We start from the raw sequence: 19,515 nt of genomic DNA, 5'->3' as shown, positions 1-19,515 counted from the left end.
CTAATCCCTTGAATCTACTTGTCACTTCCACTGTATAATAGTAATGGATTTGACTTAGGTCATACCTGAATGGTTTTCCCTACTTTCTTCGATTTAAATCTGAATTTTGCAATAAGGAGTTCATAATCTGAGCCACAATCAGATCCCTGTCTTGTTTTTGCTGACTGTATAGAGCTTCTCCATCTTTGGCTGCAAAGAATGTAATCAATCTGATCACAGTATTGACCATCTGATGAAGTCCATGTGGAGAGTCGTCTCTTGTGTTGTTGGAAGAGTGTGTTTGCTATGACTCTTGCAAAACTCTGTTAGCCTTTGCCCTGCTTCATTTTGTACTCCAAGGCCAAATTAGCCTGTTACTCCAGCTATCTCGACCTCCTTCATTCCAGTCCCCTATAATGAACATCTTTTTTTTTTGGTGTTAGTTCTAGAAGGTCTTGTAGGTTATCACAGAACAATTCAACTTCAGCTTCATAGGCATTAGTGGTTGGGGCAGACTTGGATTACTGTGATATTGAATGGTTTGCCTTGGAAATGAACAGTTTTTGAGATTGCCCCCAACTACTGCATTTCAGACTCTTTTGTTGACTAGGAGGGCTACTCCATTTCTTCAAAGGGATTCTCGCCCACAGTAATAGATATAATGGTCATCTGAATTAAATTCACCCATTCCAGTCCATTTTAGTTTGCTGATTCCTAAAATACCCACGTTTACTCTTGCCATCTCCTGTTTGATCACTTCCAATTTGCTTTGATTCATGGACCTAACATTCCACAAAATTCCTCCATAGAAATATTCCTATGCACTATTTCTCTTTAAAGCATCGGAGTTTACTTCCATCACGTCACATCCAAAACCAGGGGGTGTGTTCACTTCGGCTCCATCCCTTCACTTTCTGGAGTTATTCCTCCACTGATCTCCAGTAACATATTGGGTACCTACAGAGCTGGGGAGTTCATCTTTTAGTGTCATATCTTTTTGCCTTTTCATACTGTTCCTACGTTATCTCATGGAAAGCAGTGTGGTATACGTATATTTTGCCCCTCAACATGTAGGCACATGGAAGTTTGTTAAAAATGTGGAAAAACTTAACAAAGTCCATTTCAGACCACATCTGCACTTGAGCTGCACATTTAGGTGCAAGAACTCAGGTGTGCAACATTCAGAATGAGAGGCAGTGCCAACACATCAGAACCTTCCAAAAAATTATCTCATATTTTTGAGTTGTTATTAAGTGCTTGTTTAAGATTATGTCTCTTGGTAAATTTACTTTTATAATTATAAAAACAGCCCTCTTGTGCCTGGTAACATTCCTCATTATGATGGTTACTTTGTCTGATACTATGTCAGTTTCTCATGCTTAGTGTTTGCATGGATTATCTTTTCCCATCTTTTTAACTTATTTGTGTTTATACACACACACATATATTTGTTTGTTTTGGCTATACTATATGGCTTGCAGGGTCTTAGCTTCCCGATCGGGGTTGAACTGGGCCTCCAGCAGTGGTAGTAGAGTCCTAACCATTGGACCACCAGGGAATTTCCTATTTTTTTATTTAAACTGGGTTGAACATGTAGTTTTGTCTTGCTTTACTGATCCAGTCTAACTGAAGCATTAAGACTATTTACATTTAATGTAATTAACAGTAGGATGGGGGTCTAAATCTACCATTTTGCTATTTGTTATGTTTGACCACCTGTTCTTTGTTCTGGAGGTCCTGGAACAGACTAGATATTCTATAACAAATGCCTGTGGGTGAGGGAATTACTGTGGGGGAAAAAAAGCCCTCAATATCTCTCTCCTTTTTCTCATTGGTTGAATGCTTCTGGTGAAAGTCACAAAATGTGCTGATTCATTCTACTAAAAATACGTTAACCTCCCCACACCTCCCATAGCTGTTACAAACATTTTCCTGCCATCTTCAGTGCCCTTGTATCTACTCTTCCCTTTCTCCAAGATGGTAACCAATTTTACCTATTTAATGGATTGAGATCATCTAACACAAACTCTCTGCATCTTCTTTTTCTTCTGAGTTTAACCATTCTACCAGCTCACCTAAACATATATTTCAACTGGCACTGAATCTTTCATCAATTATATAATTACTATATATATATATATTTAATCTTAGAATTTTCCTTATCTACAGTAACAAATTGCCTTTTAAAGTGTCCTTCCAACAGATCATTGTACATTGCCACCTTTTTCTTTCAAGTTTCCAATGAACCTTGCCTTCTCTGCTTATATTTCACTATTTCCCTTACTCTTTACCTGCAAATTTGGCTTTTGTCTTCATATTAAACCAGTGAAAAAGACTTTCTAAACTCCAAATCCTAAGACTTCTTACTAATATAATTCCTCACTTTACCTGTTTACTGAAAAAGTCTCTTGACTGGGCTTCTGAGACATTATATTCTCTGGTTTTCTAATCTGGCCTACACAGAAGAGTGAATTTAATTCTCATGATGCAAAGATTTGACAGGTTATGCTTTAAAAACCTTTAGACTATGCATAGCCTTTGAAATAAACCCTGTAGCTTCAAGTTCAAGGAACTCCAATACCAACCTTCCTGGCCTTTATGCCATATATACCATCTCTCCAAAACTTACTGTACTCCAGCAACATGGCTCACTTGTTTTCCTCAAATAGCCCCAGTCCTTTACTACCTCATTACTCCTATCTTCCTGTTGTCAAAATTTAGCCATTCTTCAAGGTCCAGCTCAAATGTTACCTCCTTCATTTCACACTTTTTAAATATTTGTGGATAAAGGATTAACAAAACTTTCTGCCATATACACAAATTTACCTTGGGTTAACTTTCTAGCAGGCTTTATTTTCTTGGGCTCCAAAATCACTGCAGACAGTGACTGCAGCCATGAAATTAAGACACTTGCTCCTTGGAAGAAAAGCTATGACAAACCTAGACAGCATATTAAAAAGCAGAGACATCACTTTGTCACAAAGGTCTAGTCAAAGCTATGGTGTTTCCAGTAGTCATGTATGGATGTGAGAATTGGACCATTAAGAAGGCTGAGCACAGAACCACGGATGCTTTCAAACTGTGGTGTTGAAGACTCCTGAGAATCCCTTGGAGTGCAAGGAGATCAACCCTGAATATTCACTGGAAGGACTGATGCTAAAGCTCCAATACTTCGGCCACCTGATGTGAAGTGCTGACTCAGTGGAAAAGACCCTGAAGCTGGGAAAGATTGAGGGCGGGAGGAGAAGGGGACGACAGAGGATGAGATGGTTGGACAGCATCACCGACTGGATGGATAAGAGTTTGAACAAGCTCCAGGAGTTGGTGATGGACAGGGAAGCCTGACATGCTGCAGTCTGTGGGGTTGCAAAGAACAGACACGACTTAGCGACTTTCTAGCTCTGTTTCTAAGGAAAAATAATGGTGGAATGTATTATTAGGCAAAACTGCTTGGGGTGAAAATGACCTCTAATTGGTAATTTATGCCTACACTGGTGGTAAGAGACAGGTTTGTTTTTCTAAATGCGGTGACTCTTGTAACAGAGGCACGTCTCTTGCAGTGACCTACAAGCATTGTCTATGGACAGTGGCTCCTGCTGTATACAAGGCTTCTAAGCCAAGGTAGTCCTTGCACTTACCTGTCTTGTCTCTTGCACCTGACTTACCACTTGTCTGTATGTGCAGAGGATAATGCTTAGACGGCTGTTTGAACTGCCATGAGGGCTACTCACTCCCGTGGAAGAGGAACACTTGATGATGCTGGGTTAGCAGGCTGTTTTCTGTCCTGTATGTTTTCAAGTAAACTGGTGACAAATGTGACCTACTCAGGTCTTGTGAATCCAAATATTTCTATATTTAAAGTTCCTTTGATAGTCACCAGAGATTCGTTATCTAGTTATTTATTTTGGAAGGGCCTCATATTCCCTTCAAGTTCTTTGAGGTTAAGACCATGTCTTTTTCTTTTCGATTAATTAACGTAGGTTGTGCTGTGCAGCATGTGGGATGGTTCCAGGACCAGGGATCCAACCTGGGCCTCCACAGCAAAAACATCGAATCCTAACTACTCGGGTCACCAGGGAACTCCTAAGACCATGTCTTTTTCACCTAGCAAAGTGATCTGAATCAATGTGAACCTATTTTTTTCCACCATTAATAAAGGAATAATTATTTCCTATCTCAAAGGGTTGCTATGATGATTAAATTAGATACATATAAAAATGTTTCCCAAGCAGTAAATGCTATGCCTAAGTGGTGATCATACTAACACATAAATATATAGTCCCTATTCTAAAAGTATCCCTATTAATGTAGCAATGTTTATTAAACACTTCATATATTAACTCTGATTTTCATTCCAATCTTAAAAATTAATAAAAACAATTTGATAAAGAAGTGGTCGTGATGATATGAAACTGATTTCACACTAAGAAATGCCCTGCCCTCTTTCCTCCAACCCAAAGACTGGTCTACTTTTAGGACAGAAAGAATCTGTCTGCTCACCCTTGTTGAAAGTAAACAGTTTCCCATCATTCTCACCCAAACAATGGGAGTAAGATATACAACCTATCCCAACATGCCATATACATACACATAAATGCCAAAAATACCCAAGGCATTTTAGTGAGTTGCTGGAAATATTTTAAGCCAGAGAAATACAAGTTGAGTGAGACTGTTAAAATATCCCCTTTCTAATCCTGGGACGTGTTAGATCAAACATTAAAAAAATAGAAGCAAGCAGCCCTGTCAAGAACTATTTTAGAAATTTCCAGGTATATAAAATAAGGTGGATTACAGAATATCAAGATCTTTGTTAATTTTTCTGGTATGTTTTACCTTTGTTGCTACTGCTAAGTCGCTTCAGTTGTGTCCGACTCTGTGTGACCCCATAGACGGCAGCCCACCAGGCTCTGCTGTCCCTGGGATTCTCCAGGCAAGAACATTGGAGTGGGTTGCCATTTCCTTCTCCAATGCATGAAAGTGAAAACGTCAAAGTGAAGTCGCTCAGTCGGGTCTGACTCGTAGCGGCCCAATGGACTGCAGCCTACCAGGGTCCTCCATCCATGGGATTTTCTAGGCAAGAGTCCTGGAGTGGGGTGCCATTGCCTTCTCCATGTTTCACCTTTAGGCAATATAAAACATCACTCTATAAGCAGAAATCAAACCTGTTCGACTTGTAGTTAGAGAAAGGCCACACAGTCAGTACTCTAACTCTGTAAGAGCATGGAACAGTGGCTGTAGCTCGACCAAACCACTGAGAAGTTTCATCACAGATTCCACCTTAACAACGCAAAAAGCCTACTTCTGTTCCTCTTCTGTGTAATAATGGAAATGGTTAAATGTATATTTCCCCGTGTTTATTCCAGTCCTATTCTTCCTTAAGCTTTACAAAGCATGATTCAAAATACTGTTCACCTCTTTTCCTCTTGTCGCCCAACATCTAGGACCTAGATGTTTTCTTTCACATTCCTCAGAAAATCTTATTTCCTCTGTAAGTCCAACACTAAGATACATATTTTATCAGAGACTCAAGGGATCCCATTCCCTCCAGATGTGTTCTATTTTTCAAAAAAAAAAAAGCCAAGATCGTATCTGTTAGAGAAATAAAACTATACTAGACAGGCCAACTGAAAAGTAGGACAATCTGACTGACTTTTGGATCTATTTCTTTTTCTGTGAGAACATTTTTTAATATCGGCTGATTCACAGTGAAATATTAACTACAGCTACATATATAATTTCATTCTGCATAAAACAAGCATATAAGGCCAGTCATGAAGCCTCCAAAAAAACTGCCCATCTTACAGTGTGTGGAGTTATTGTTAGCCATTGGTGAAGTGTGATACCAGCAGAATCAGGGAATGTCCACATACTTCACCAAGGCTAAGGAATTAACCTGGTTGCTGCTGTAGATAAACTATGTCACCAGAAAGTGTTTCATCATGTTTGCATCAAGAATAGGTGTAAACCTTGGAGATACAATTGAGATTCACTTACAAGAGGGAAAAACTATGAAAAATAAGGTAAAAACTCTTTAGCTTCATATAGCCACAGGAAAACATATTCAGCACATATATGTGCTTTCTTCAACTTCATCATGTAGCAGGCTATTGGTTTAGAAACTGATAATGCCTTACAAGAATACCCAATTCAGATCAGAGACACAAAAAAAGGGGGGGAAAAATCACTCAGGGGGAAAAATATAACTAAAGAACATTTATTTGTTTTTCACCAAGACTTTATCTTGAGGACGTAACTAAACTGCGCCTCCACTCCCCACTCCAACTTGAAGGAGGATTAGTACAGTGGATGTTATAAAGCAGGTATGAACAGTTTGAGGGACTGGAACCAACGTTAACTGACAAAAACCAACTTCCATCTAAATCATCATAAAAATGTTTAAGTAAAAAAAAAGGGGGGGGGGGCAAAGGGGTTTTCAGATTGAACAAGAGCATCACATTTTATCTAATACATTCAATTCTGGCTAGGGTATACCAAAATGGAAACAGGATAACTATAATACAAAACTTCCACTACAGCACACTGCACACACCTGTGTTCCAAGCCCACCCCCGTCCCCCTAATGCTTGCAAACTCAACTATTTCCCAGCCTGTTGGGCCTGTCGACGAAGGAGCACGTAGATCTTCTCTTTAATCCAATCTTTGTTATAAGGCTGGTATGTCTGGGTATCAGCTCGGTAACTGAGGAACAGAAGGATAATAAGCAAAGTTACAATGGTCAAATACCGTCATGTTTTAAAAACTGGAAATTGTTAACTGTTGTAGAATGGCACAGATGTGCACATGTTCATACATGAACATAATGAAAACGTAAAACAGATGATTACATAACTGTTGAATTTTATGCAATATGAAGTTTAGATCATCTAGTACAATCTCACAGCAGAAAAAGAAACTGAGGTCTAGAGATCTTAAGTTAAATGCTCAGTGTGTTACACATCTGCTTCTTGACAAAGTGTGCCCAGAAACCATGTATTCCTTCTCCTTCATAGTTAACTATTCTTATGGTTCCTTCAGTGATTAAAAAACTAACAAAAACTTTAGATTTACTATATTTACTTTGAATCAACTGTAAAAAAAAGGACCTTTAAAAATATGTTGCTACCACAAAGATTTCTTCCCTGGAAAGCATTAACGTAAGGAAAATTTTATATACATCCAGTATTTCAGGATTTGCTTATTAATGAACAATGCTAGAGGCTGAGAAGAGTCTGGAGTACAAAGAGTAACATCAGCAATGAAACTCAACAGGATTCCAGGGTTTTTGGAGTACAATGCATCACTTAATAGACAACTCACTCAAGGTATGTTTAGAGGACAAAAAATAGAAATATTCCACTGACCTACAACTGAACAACTACAACCAGCTAAATTGCTGGTTAAGCAATAAATTCATTTTTTAGAGTAAAAAAACTAAAGCTATAGTATAAAAAAAAGAAGATAATAAGCAAGCAGAGATCGCCGAAACACAAAGTACATCACAGTGTTTCAAGGCCATGAGCACTATCATTTTTTAGGTTCTCAGCAAAAAAAATTATAAACATGTAACTACAAATGACAGTAAATACCTCTAAGTGTTAGAAGAGAAGTGTTAATCACTCAGTCGTGTCTGACTCTTTTCGACCCCATGGACTGTAGCCCACCAAGCTCCTCTGTCCATGGGATTCTCCAGGCAAGAATACTAGAGTGGGTAGCCATTTCCTTCTTTAGGGGATCAAACCTGAATCTCCAGCACTGCAGGCAGATTCTTTACCATCTGAACCAACAGAGAAGCCTACAAAGAAGTTGCCAACTCCTAGGTATTGCTTTGGGCACTCATCTGAATAAACTCAATCCTATTTACAACTCTGTGAGTAGATACAATTATTATCCCTTTTTAATAAAGGAGGAAACCAAAGCTCAAAACAGCAACTTATTTATTAGCTAAGTGACTTCAGGCAAGGAGTAAAAGCTTAAACACTCCTGACCAGAGTTCTTATTATCTGTGAACAACTGAGCTAGAAACCTATGATCCATTTTTTTTTTTGGGGGGTGGGTGGGTGGAGTTTAACTGCTTTACAACATTGTTAGTTTCTGCTGCACAACAAAGTGAGTCCACGGTGTGTATACACATATCCCCTCCTCTCACCCACTCCTCCTGTCATCCCTGAGCTACAATCCAATCTTTGAAGAGAAACAAACTCCAAAGCAGGAATGCTTTACACCATTATCAAAGTCTTCCCCTGAATGGTAAGGTCAGAATGGGGTTCAGTAAAATGCACAAGCTCTCTACTTTTACAGAACATTTTGGCTTTTTACTAACGTCCTTTTGTTACAGTGAGAAATAATCTATAAACTCACTGTAACTCTTCAGATTAAGAGTGCAGGAAAATAAAATTTCTACATGACTATTTTAATTTTATATTCACTATCAAGTACCTCTTAAATCACATTCCCTAATCCCTTCACCCTCCTAGATTCCTCACCTCTTTTCACAACCTCCGATACTTCCTCCCTCACCCTGAATTCCAAATGGCGTCCTCCTTTCTATTTTCCTGAAGTATCTAAAGGCATTAGAAAACCTTCCCAAGCTTCTACCACACCGCCTGCCTTTCCTACTTTACTATTAATGGATTGTCTAAGATCCTATCTAAAGCCATCAATTTTTCCCTCTACTACATCATATTAGCCTGCCAACATACCATTATTTTTCTCACCTTAAAAACAAAATTAAAGGGGGAAAAAAAGTATTTTTTTCTCTAGCTATAACCCCATTTCCCTCCTCTCCTTTTGAGCCAAATTCTACAAAAAAGTTGTCTGTGTTGGCATCCTACAATTCCTCTCTTCTTACTAACTCACTGGAATATATAAAGATTTTACTGCTGTCACTCTAGGGCTTCCTAGGTGGCTCAGACAGTAAAGAATCTGCCTGTAATGAGAGAGACCTGGGTTCAATCCCTGGGTCACAAAGATCCTCCGGAGAAGGGAATGGCAACCCACTTCAGTACTCTTGCCTGGAGAATTCTATGTAGCCTGATGGGCTACAGCTAGCTCATGGGGTTGCAAAGAGTTGGACACTACTGAACGACTAATACTTTCACACTTACACTTCATTCTACTAAAACTGCTCTGGAAATCATCAAAGACTTCCACAGGGCTATACCAAATTTCAATTCTCAGTCCTCATTCATTTGATCTACCAAAAATAAGAAGTATCAATACTTTTGAATGGGTTGGTCCACCAAATTCAACTACCTCTACTCTCCTCCTCACCCTCCATTTATTCTTCTGCAGCTTCACAGGCTTCATTTTAGACTGATTTATTCACTGTGCAATCCTCAGTGCCTTGGAACACATATGGTACATAACTGGCACTCAATAAATGTTATATGAACGTGTATGTGTCTCTTTCTGTGTGTCAGGCAATAAACAGATCAACTATAAACATTACAAACCAACACAGCATGACATATATACAGCTCTATTGGCCTCAAAATTTTTTGAGTTTTCATATCAAAATAATAATAAAATTATCACGTTATAAACACATTTCATTAAAGACCAGAACTGGATCACTTAAATACTCTGAGTGAGCAAAGTCAAATGACTGTAACTGAAACACAATGAAGAGGTGAAGAAAACTGAACTCAAAACTTCCAAGGAAATGCTTATTTTCATCTGGATCTTTTGTGAGACAGCAAGCCCAAGCTTGGTCCCAGTGCTGAAACCCCAAGTGCCTCAGAGTAGGGCCTACATGATTTTCACCCCTGAAAAATGTTTTTTTCTTGTAGCGTAGTATCTGACACATAATGAATATGCCTGGTGACTGAAGCTCTCATTATAAGGTACTTTTCCTCTGTAAAACCTGCTGTACTTAACACTCGGTCTCTCCAACAATGCTGAGAAGATGAAGTATTATAGACTCACATGCTCCTTGTTAACAGTGGTGATAAGTAATTACTATAGAAATTATAATAAGCATAATGTTAGGGGAAAAAAATTTAATTTGACAAAACTCGGAGAATAGAAAAGTTAAGTGTCAAACATACAAACAAACTCATTCTAACATACCAAAATATACATGATCAACATTAGGTGAAATTTAAATTCTATTTCAGTCCTACGTATATTTAAAAAAATCTTGAAAACAGAATAATCTTAGTTTTAATTTAAAGCTAATTGCTTTAGGATAAAGACTATAATTGGGGAAAAATAAGTAAAAGATTATTTAGTTTAAGGAACAAAGTTCTTGGTTCAAGGCGGATGCACACTAACTGCATCAATTAGCAAAATTCATAAGATTTTCTTGTGCCTTCAGCTTTATGTTGACAATGTATGAGCCACGTGTGGCAGAAATATTAATTACTACATCACAGGTAAAACACAAAGATCTATGTCATGCAGAGTGAGCTCCTAATAGCATAAATCACCTCAAACAAACAAACAAGGTAAAAACACAATTTAAGAGATATGGTGGCTAATACTTACACAAGGCAGCTGAGGTCTGCCAGGTCATCAATAAAATCAAACAACTGACTGATATCATATGTGATAGAGGGGCTGTTGGGATTCATTCTCTTCAGATGTTCTTCATACATTTTACAAACACCTAAGAGAGGGGAAAACCAAGATCTTACAATTGTATGCACTTTAGATGTGAGTAGTGTTACGTGCTTATATCACAATACTTTGTCCCACCCTGTTCATATAGGTCTTTGTGTACCTCCAAATTGATTTCATAAATTTCCTAATAAAAAGTAATAGTCAACCACAGAGTTATCAAAAGCTATCTTAATAAAGCTTGGTTCACTACACTGTGATCAGAAATATCACTTATGAGTTCCTGAATAGAAAGGGTGAATGGAAAGGAAATAAAAACCAGGAAAATTAATTCATTGTGGCCCTAACCCACAGCTACCATCATACTTAATGGCAAAAGACAATGCTTTCCCAGTCAGCCTAGAATACCGGCTCCTGTCACTTGTGTCATGCCCAACATTGCACTGGAGGCTCTAGTAAGCGTGATTTGGCGAGGAAAAGAAATAATTGGCATTCACACTGGAATGGAAGAAGTGTACCTATCTCTATAAATGTATACAGAATACCTTAAGGAAACTGCAAAACACAAACTATTAGAACTAATAAATGAGGGTGGTAAGACTGCATGATGTAAAATCAATATACGAAAGTCAATTGTATTTCTATACCCCAACAATAAAAACACTGAAAATGAAATGAACATCAAGAAAGAATAGAATTCTTACAAATAAATTCAATAAAAAAGACATAAGACACACTGAAAACTGTAAAATGTCACTGACAGTAAAGATTTAACTAAACAGAATGCTATCTCAAGTTCGTGGACTGGGTGACTTAATATTAAATACTCCCCCAAATGATCTAGATTCAACAATCCATGACAAAACCTGAGGTACTTCTGTAGAAACTGACAAGATGATCCTAAACTTGACACAGAAATACAGGGGTCCAGGACAGCCACAACAATCTTGAAAAAGAACAAAGTTGGAAGAAAGACTCACATTTCCTCATTCCAGAACTCATCACAAAACTACAAAACTGTAATCAAGGCAGTGTGGTACTGCTTATTCATGAAGACAGGCATACAGATTAATGGAATAGAAACAGGAGTCCACAAATAAACCCTCACATTTATGGTCAACTGCTTTCCCAAAAGGATACCAAGTCAATCAATAGCGAAAGAGTATCTTATCAACAAAGGGTGCTAGGACAACCGTGCGTTCATATGCAAAAGGCGAAACTCACACCATGCATAAGTCACTCACAATGGCCCAGGAACTGAAATCTAGGTCAAAATTATAAAACTCTTGCAAGAAAATGCAGGCACAAATCTCTGTGACTTTGGATAAGCTTCTTAGATAGGCTGGACTTCATCAAAATTTAGGCCTTTTGTACTTCAGAGGACACTGTCAAAGAAAGTGAAAACACAAGCCACAGACTAGAAGAAAATCTTTGCAAAACATAGATCTGATGAAACAGGGGCCCCAGCCTCTGGGATCGAATGCCTGATGATTTGAGATGGAGCTGATATAACAAAAATAGAAATAAAGTGCACAATAAATGCAATGCCCTCAAATCATCCCCAAACCACACACAGACACCCCTGCCCCTCAATCCCCCACGGTCCATGGAAAAACTGTCTTCCATGAAACTGGTTCCTGATACCAAAATGGTTGGGGACCACTGAGATAAAACTATTATCAAAAATATACAAACAATTCCTAAAACTCAACATGGGAAAACAAAAAACTCAATTAAAAAACAGGCAAAAGATATGAACAGACACCTCAACAGAGAAGACATACAGGAGGAAAATACGCATTATGAAAAGATGCTCAACATCATGACGTGAGGAAATTGCAAACTGAAATGAGGCATCATTATACATCTATTAGGATGGCAAAAAATCCAAAACACTGACAACACCCAATGCTGCCTCAGGAACTCTCATTCATCACTGCAGGGAATGCCAAATGATACAGCCATGTGAAGACAGCTTGTCTGCTTCTTACAAAGCTAAATACAGTCTTACCGTATGATCCGACAATCACACTCCTCAGTACTTACCCAAAGGAGCCGAAAGCTTAGGTCCACACAAAAACCTACGCAAGAATGTGCATAGCAGCTTACTCACTGACAAAACCCGTAAGCAACCAAGATATCCTTCAACAGGTGATGGATAAACAAACTGTGTTATACCCATACAATGGAGTATTATTCAACAACAAAATGAAATGAGCTACCAGGCCATGAAAGACATGGCGACATCTTAAAAGCATACAACAGAGAATGAGATGGTTGGATGGCATCACCAGTGCGACAGACATGAGTCTGAGTAGGCTCTGGGAGTTGGTGATGGACAGGGAGGCCTGGTATGCTGCAGTCCATGGGGTCACAGAGAGTCAAACACGACTGAGCGACTGAACTGAAGTGAAAGAGCTGATCTGAAAAGGCTACATACTATAATTTCAACCATACAATATTCTGGAAAAGATGAAACTATAAAGACATTAAAAAGATCAGTGGTTGCTGATTAGGGGAGAGATGGGTGAGCAGGTGGAGCACAGGGTATTTTCAGGGTACTAAATATTAGACATGTCGTTGCCCATGTCAAAATCCATACAATGCTCAAAGCAAAGAGTGAACATTAATGCAAACTAGACTTTAGTTAATAATGTATCAGTACCGATTCTACAATTCTAACAAATGTACCACACTAACACAGGATGTAAATAATTGGGAAAACTGGAGGAGTGAAGCAGGGGTTATGACAGAACTGTACTTTCTAATCGATTTTCCTGTAAACCCAAAACTACTCTAAAAAACTAAATCTATTAATTTTAAAAAAGGGATGAGGGGAGGGAAAGCTCTGTATTCCAGACAAATATTAACTACTATAAAAAAGAAAAATAAGAAAGAAAATTACAATTTGGCAACCACTGTGTGAGAACTGCTTCCAGTACTTCCATTCTAACTTTTAAAATGGAAAATAAACCATCATTTCTAATTTAAAAAGAAAAAAAGAGCTAAAAAGCCACAAAAAGGTATGGAAGAAACTTAAACACATTGCTAAGTGAAAGAAGCTGGTCTGAAAAGAGCTACATGTCAATGATTCTAATCTATGACATTCTGGAAAAAGCAAAACAATGGAGGTAGCAGGGAGTGAGGTGAAGAGGGAGGACTAGGGGAACACGGGATTTTTAGGGCAGTGAGAATATCCTGAACATTACAGTAAGATACTGTAATGGTGAATACATGACATTACACATTTGGCAACACCCAGAGCACTGCACAACACAAAAAATGAATCCTCAAATGAATCCCAAAACGAACTATGGACTGTACTCTGCTTCATCAACTGTAACAAATGTACCATACCTCATATTTTTTTGGGGGGGGGGGGCAGGGAGGGGTGTGTGTGGCATACAGGACCTTAGTTCCCTGACCAGGGGAACCTGAGCCCTCTGCATTGGAAGCAGTCTTAATCACTGGACTACCAGGGAAGGTGTCATTAATAGAGGAAACTGGGGATAGGGAGAAGTACATGTGAACCCTCTGTACTTTCTGTTCAATTTTTCTTTAAACCTACAACTGCTCTAGAAATTAAGTGTATTAATTTTTAAGTTAGGTTTCCCTAAAATCAGCAAAGGTTAGTAAAGAGTATTGCAGAATCAAAGGCCAAACATAATAAATATAGATAAAGCAAAAATCTAGAGTGTGTGCACGAAGTCTACCTTAATGGCAAGTAAGGCTATCAGGAGAGGAAGGGACTTGAGAAAAGGTAAGAACAAAAGCTTTGCTCATCTTTAAAGATTAGAATAGAATCTGAGGAGCCATCTCTGATTATGAGTAGCTTTTTGTCCCATGGAGGTCTACCCACCATTGGTTTTGAGATTTTTTTTTTAAGAAGAGATTTTTAAGCCTAATCCAATTAGCTTCAGATAATCAACAATTCCAGGGACATGCCAGCACCAAATTTTATATTTCTATAAAATCTTTGCAGGAAGAGGTGAAGCATGTGCAATTTGCTAGAAAGGGTGCAGGGTGTACACAAATGGTTTACTGGATGTAATGATCTAATGATGTAATGAAAGGACATGGGATGAATCCAGTTTGTGATGATCCAATCTATGTGCTCTCATCTAATGGTTTATTGAGGGTTAATACCTCCCTTCAGGGTGGTGCCAGCTTATCAAATGTACAATAAATTATACTGATTTGGTTCCATTTACCTTTATTCACTGAGCTAAGTTTTTATTTCTTAACATTCTGATGGACTGTAACCTTAGCTTTTCATGTTTGTTTAGTAACTAGACTATTAGGTTGTGTAGGCACTATTAGGTTTCTCAAGCCTGTTTTAATAACTCTATTGAGTTTAACTAGACTATATAAGGGATACCTGTAAAATATTTACACAGCACAGTAACAAAATAATACATAACAAACAAAGAATATTTACAAAACAAGCAGAGGCCTGGGAAACTCACTATATATATGAGCTTGATTCTAAAAAGTAAACATAATAGTGAACGTCAGGTAAACAAACTCAAGACACCTGAGAGTCTCAGCACTTACCACTCTCACCCTGGGAGCAAGCATGGACCAGCTGGTGTGGATGCCAGCTAGCGTGGGGGCCAGAGCCTTTATAGCTCATCCCACCTCCAGCCCCCATCCCCTCACCACCCCCAAAAACAAAGTCAATGACTTCTACCCTTTGATTAGTGTTTAAACTCACCTTCCATACACTCATTCACAGATTCATAGTCAGCGTAAGTTCTGCCTTCTGGCCTCTTGGTAGGCTGTACCAGCAAGATGGTGTGAGACTGCAGAGGGAAAAATGATATCAATGTAAGTTTCTAACTCAGTATTTGACAAATTCATAGTATGGGATAAAATCCCCATTACCATACAATTTTCGTTGGTTATTAAAACACTATTAATCAGAGTGCTCTTTCTGCAATATTGATGCCTCTGCCCAAGTGCAGAGCCAGAAACTGGATTCACAACTTTTCTCTAAGGTCTCTTCATCTCCCAGTCCTTAACAACTGCTGTCTCAAACTCTTATTGCACTTACTGCCTGTTAAATTCTCAGCATAAACTACCTTGTACCGTTTTTTTCTCTTTTGCACCTTTCTTCCCAGCCAGATTATAAACCTGCTTGGGTGTTCTATCTCCACTGGTCACTCTAATCCCATTAGGTTCCTAATGAAAACAGATATGGGTTGATGAAAGGAGAAAAAAAGGAAAACACTATAATGATTACAAGCACTTTATCAATCTATGTTTTTTCTAACTTTAGCACTACAGTGAAATCACATCTTATCCAGAGATTAGACTCAAATATTAAAGGTGTAAGATAAACTGGCAATGTAAAATTTGTATATACAGTTAACGTTACCCTAGAAAATCCATTAAATTATTCACCCAGTAGGTGACTCACTATAAGGGGTTGTGTTATACTAAAATATTGTATTTTTAAGCACTAGAATCACAAAATAGCTAGAGGATGATGACACAGGAAATGTGAATATGCCTACAGAACAGCAGATCCTTTCATCTTCCATCTCACCCTCAATGGGGAGCAGGCTTTTGTTCGTGGGTCTATTTCAGGTTTTCTCAACTCTGGCACTATTGCATCAGGGGCTGGAAGATTCCTTGTTGCAGAGGCTGTCCCGTGCATTGAAGGATGACAGTATTCCTAGCCTATTCCCAGTAAATACTGCACTCCCACGCCCTCCTCCCAATGTGTGACAACTAAAAATATCTTCAGAACATTGGTCTGTTGAAAGTATAACCCCTTCTGGTTTTTTTTTGCCAAGTGTGTAAGGTTCACTAAATTCAAATATGATGTAACCTCACTGTAAACCCAATGCTAAATCAAACTATTTATAATCTTCGGGATATGGTGAAGGATAGGGAAGCCTGGTATCCCAAAGAGTTGGACACGACTGAGCGACTGAACAACATATTCTTCTCTTCTGCTGTACTAGTTTTTAATAAAAAACAAACAAACCTCTTAAGGACAGGAACCAAACGTTCTGAAATGATCAGACTTTTTAATGACCAACAAACTGCAGCTGAAATAGCTGATATGTAGAGCTTCAGAATAAGCACTGCCCCCGCCCAAACAGAACATTGAACACAAAAAAAGGAATTTCTCATACTCCTCCCTCTTCATCAAGAAGTGAGTCATTCTGATTAAAAGTTTGAGAGGATCTGAGATAGAACTCGATGACAAGAGATGAAAAGTAATTCTCACCTATAAAGACCTGAACACAGTCAAGGCCTTTCTTAAATAGTGATCAAAAGTCAGGGAAAACAGAATGTTAGATTACTGGTTATTTAAAAACCATCAATAGTTTCAATGGCTCATATGTTGAGAAGAAAGTAATTTTATAGAAACTATACTAACATTCCCGTAAAAGGACCTGTCCCACATGCTAGGCAGACCAGTTGCTACTACATTAATTTTCTTATTTTAATGAGAAATAAAGGACCAATTCACTTAAGAGTAAAGATATGAAAATGGCTATACAATGGCTGCTTTTTATATTTACCCTTAAAGTGAACCTGAACTAAGTTTACTATTCTTAATACTTACTGCCCAAAGCAAAGCTTAAAAATTAGGAACAAGGAATAACTAAATTTACAAAACTGTAAACAAAATTATCAGATTTTTCCTTCTTCTGAACAGATTTGGTCCGGCATTCCTTAGGTTACTCTTTCTTAGGGGAATGACCAGTAATAAATAAGTAAGCAATAAAAATATAAGTACATACAGGAATATATATATATATATCTGCCACAATAGAAAGATAACATTGTGAAACCTAAATCACAAAAAAAAGTTATGCAGAATTACCTTAATAATATCCTATTCTGTTTACCAAGCAGTTATGATTCACTCTAATGAAGAGTTAATCTGTTTTTAAAGTCTCACAAACATGAACCCTAAGAATAGTCATTCTACTGTTACAGAAATACTACAATACATACAATTGCTTCTTGAGTTTTAAATGCATCTCTCAAACTACCAAAAAAGAAAGGAAGAATAAAAGAAAAGAAATTGAACCAATATTTCAGACTTTTGAACCAGTATTCACTTTAAATACAAATTTCAATTTTCAATTCTACATGAAATGATAAAGAATTATAACTGATAACTGCTCAATGATAATGGGGTGTTCATATTAACTGCTGTCATATCCCCAGATTTTAATCTAAGCATTTAAAAATAATACCAAATAAAGGCAGAGAAAGAAGGAAACTCCGAAGTGAAATGACTTGCTCAAGGTCACACTGCTAGTTAAGACAGGAACTGGAAATCCAATCTCCTAATTCCCAGTCTTCCTTGGGAGACTATGTTGGGTCAAACACTAACCTATCTCAATCCAGAAAACTACGACCTGAAAAAGTTCCTTGTTAACAACAGCTGCATGATTTGTTAATCTGCAGCAACCAGAAAACGAAAATTGAAGTGTGGAAGTAACCACGATTCCTTGGAATCCTCGTGAGCATCTCCTTTTTGAAGATTACAAAATCCACACACAAGCCAAAAAAACAACCCTTCCCACCCATTCCACTCAGATTCTAAGCAAAGTGGACCCTGAGCTGAATCTATCTTTTCAGCTTCCAGACCCAAAAGACTATAAAGATAAGCACAGGATGGATGGCTGGGGGGTGGGGGGACACCAGATCGGCCTCTAAAGGTCTTAGAAAAGAGGGAAAATGTATTTTTTCCAAAAAAAGGCAGAGCCCAGAAAAACAAAAGGGTATATGGTCGGAAAAGCACGCTACAAAGCAAAGATGTTCCCTCCCGGTCCACACGGGGGATGCAGTAGATTCAGTCTGTCAGCTTCGGGACGGAATTGTCAAACATCCCTCGGCCATTGTTCCTATAGTAGGCTGAGGCGTTTGGAGGAAAAGGGAAGCGCCCCCATGCCTGCCTCTACCAAGCAGCAGTCGGAAGAAAGAGCAACCTCCGCAACGCACGCCTCGCCCGAGCCAGCAGGCCGGCGCGCAACCGCGGGGCGGACCCGGGACCCGGGGCCTAGCGCCAGGCCCAGTGTCTCCGCGGCGGGAAGGAGAAGGGGAGCCCCACACACAAGCTGAAGGGCCGAGCAGCAGCAAGCTCGCGCTGGATGGGGTGGGGAGATGTATGGGCGGGGGTCGCCCCGCGGGGGTTGGGGGTTCGGGGAGCCGGTTAGGCCTTTCTCACCATCGCGCCAAAGTCTCCCGCTGCAGCCGATGCCGACTCCGCCGCCGCACACGAGCTTACCCGCAACGCCGCCAACAGCCAATCCCCGCGAGAGGAGCCGCCGGAAGTCGTCAGAGGCGCACCGCGAAAGAACCTTTCGGACCATAGAGGCTCACAGCTTTCCGGCAGCTAGAGCAGAGAGTGACTCTGTTTCAGCCATCTTGGTTAAGGGAAAGGAAGCACACAGGAAACGTATCGGAACTTGAAAAATAAGCACTTTTTTCTAGAAACGATCTTCGGTATTCGCGTTATTAGATGCGCGGCTAAAGTGATCACCGGTATAGACAGTGACACAAGCCATCTTTCAGTGGCCCCACTCAAAAATGGCGGCTGTATAAGAACCCTGGGGCATAGGTCGGTTGTAACCCCGGAAGTACCCTTCTAAAGGAGGGGGCTGTAAGGCAATCCGGAAGTGGATGTAATGAAGAGGTGCCACTTGGCGGCCATGGCAGCTGTAGTATCGGTGGCTCCGGGTCAAGGCCCCTCGGAGTGGAGTAACATGGGCAGCACTGGGTATAGGGTAGAGACAGCTTTGTATCAGCTTCACTGCTGAACTCCACTACCCGCCATTACCGGCCTGCAGGACTCCTTTCCCCACTCTAGACTTGGAGGAGAGTTTGCTGTGATTGGTGGGCTGGTCCCGGAGCTGGGGGGGGGTGGGCGATCACCTGCGGGGGTGCCCCAGGGAGATAGGGGAGCAGGGAGAACGAACTAGTTCACTTGGGTTTTCGTCCTTTTCTTGC

At 39.4% G+C, this 19,515-nt stretch overlaps 2 protein-coding genes across 4 annotated transcripts in view; one reads left to right on the top strand and one right to left on the bottom strand.

Moving 5' to 3' along the window:
- Positions 1 to 6,179: 6,179 nt before the first annotated feature.
- Positions 6,180 to 19,342, bottom strand: ERH (ERH mRNA splicing and mitosis factor). Its single transcript, XM_086318899.1, has 6 exons — positions 19,336 to 19,342; positions 19,090 to 19,255; positions 18,734 to 18,866; positions 15,251 to 15,338; positions 10,465 to 10,585; positions 6,180 to 6,678 (listed from the first exon to the last, which is right to left on the bottom strand). The coding sequence occupies exons 1-6, from the start codon at positions 19,340 to 19,342 to the stop codon at positions 6,576 to 6,578; spliced, it is 618 nt and encodes a 205-aa protein (XP_086175025.1). The 3' UTR covers positions 6,180 to 6,575.
- Positions 18,836 to 19,515, top strand: part of SLC39A9 (solute carrier family 39 member 9) — a 50,053-nt gene continuing 49,373 nt past the window's right edge. For 2 of the 3 annotated variants that reach the window (XM_086320057.1, XM_086320055.1), the window contains exon 1: positions 19,193 to 19,401. The gene's annotated coding sequence lies outside the window, so the exon portion shown is untranslated. Of the gene's footprint in view, positions 19,127 to 19,192; positions 19,402 to 19,515 lie in introns of those variants that run through there. The other variant, XM_086320056.1, reaches the window with a different exon arrangement.

Source organism: Bos grunniens, chromosome 10, assembly GCF_055505025.1.
Source record: "Bos grunniens cultivar Pamir isolate PY7600 chromosome 10, Bosgru_T2T1.0, whole genome shotgun sequence".
NCBI classification, from domain to species: Eukaryota; Metazoa; Chordata; class Mammalia; order Artiodactyla; family Bovidae; genus Bos; species Bos grunniens.
This window is presented reverse-complemented; position numbering and strand designations above follow the sequence as displayed.

Bases quoted from the DNA above. Each gene is read 5' to 3' on its own strand.
- ERH (XM_086318899.1), bottom strand. The intron at 18,867-19,089 runs GTGGGGCCACTG...ATGGTCCGAAAG, and splicing joins TATACAGCCGCCATTTTTGA to GTTCTTTCGCGGTGCGCCTC. The intron at 15,339-18,733 runs GTGAGAAAGGCC...TTCCCTCTGCAG, and splicing joins CGGGAGACTTTGGCGCGATG to TCTCACACCATCTTGCTGGT.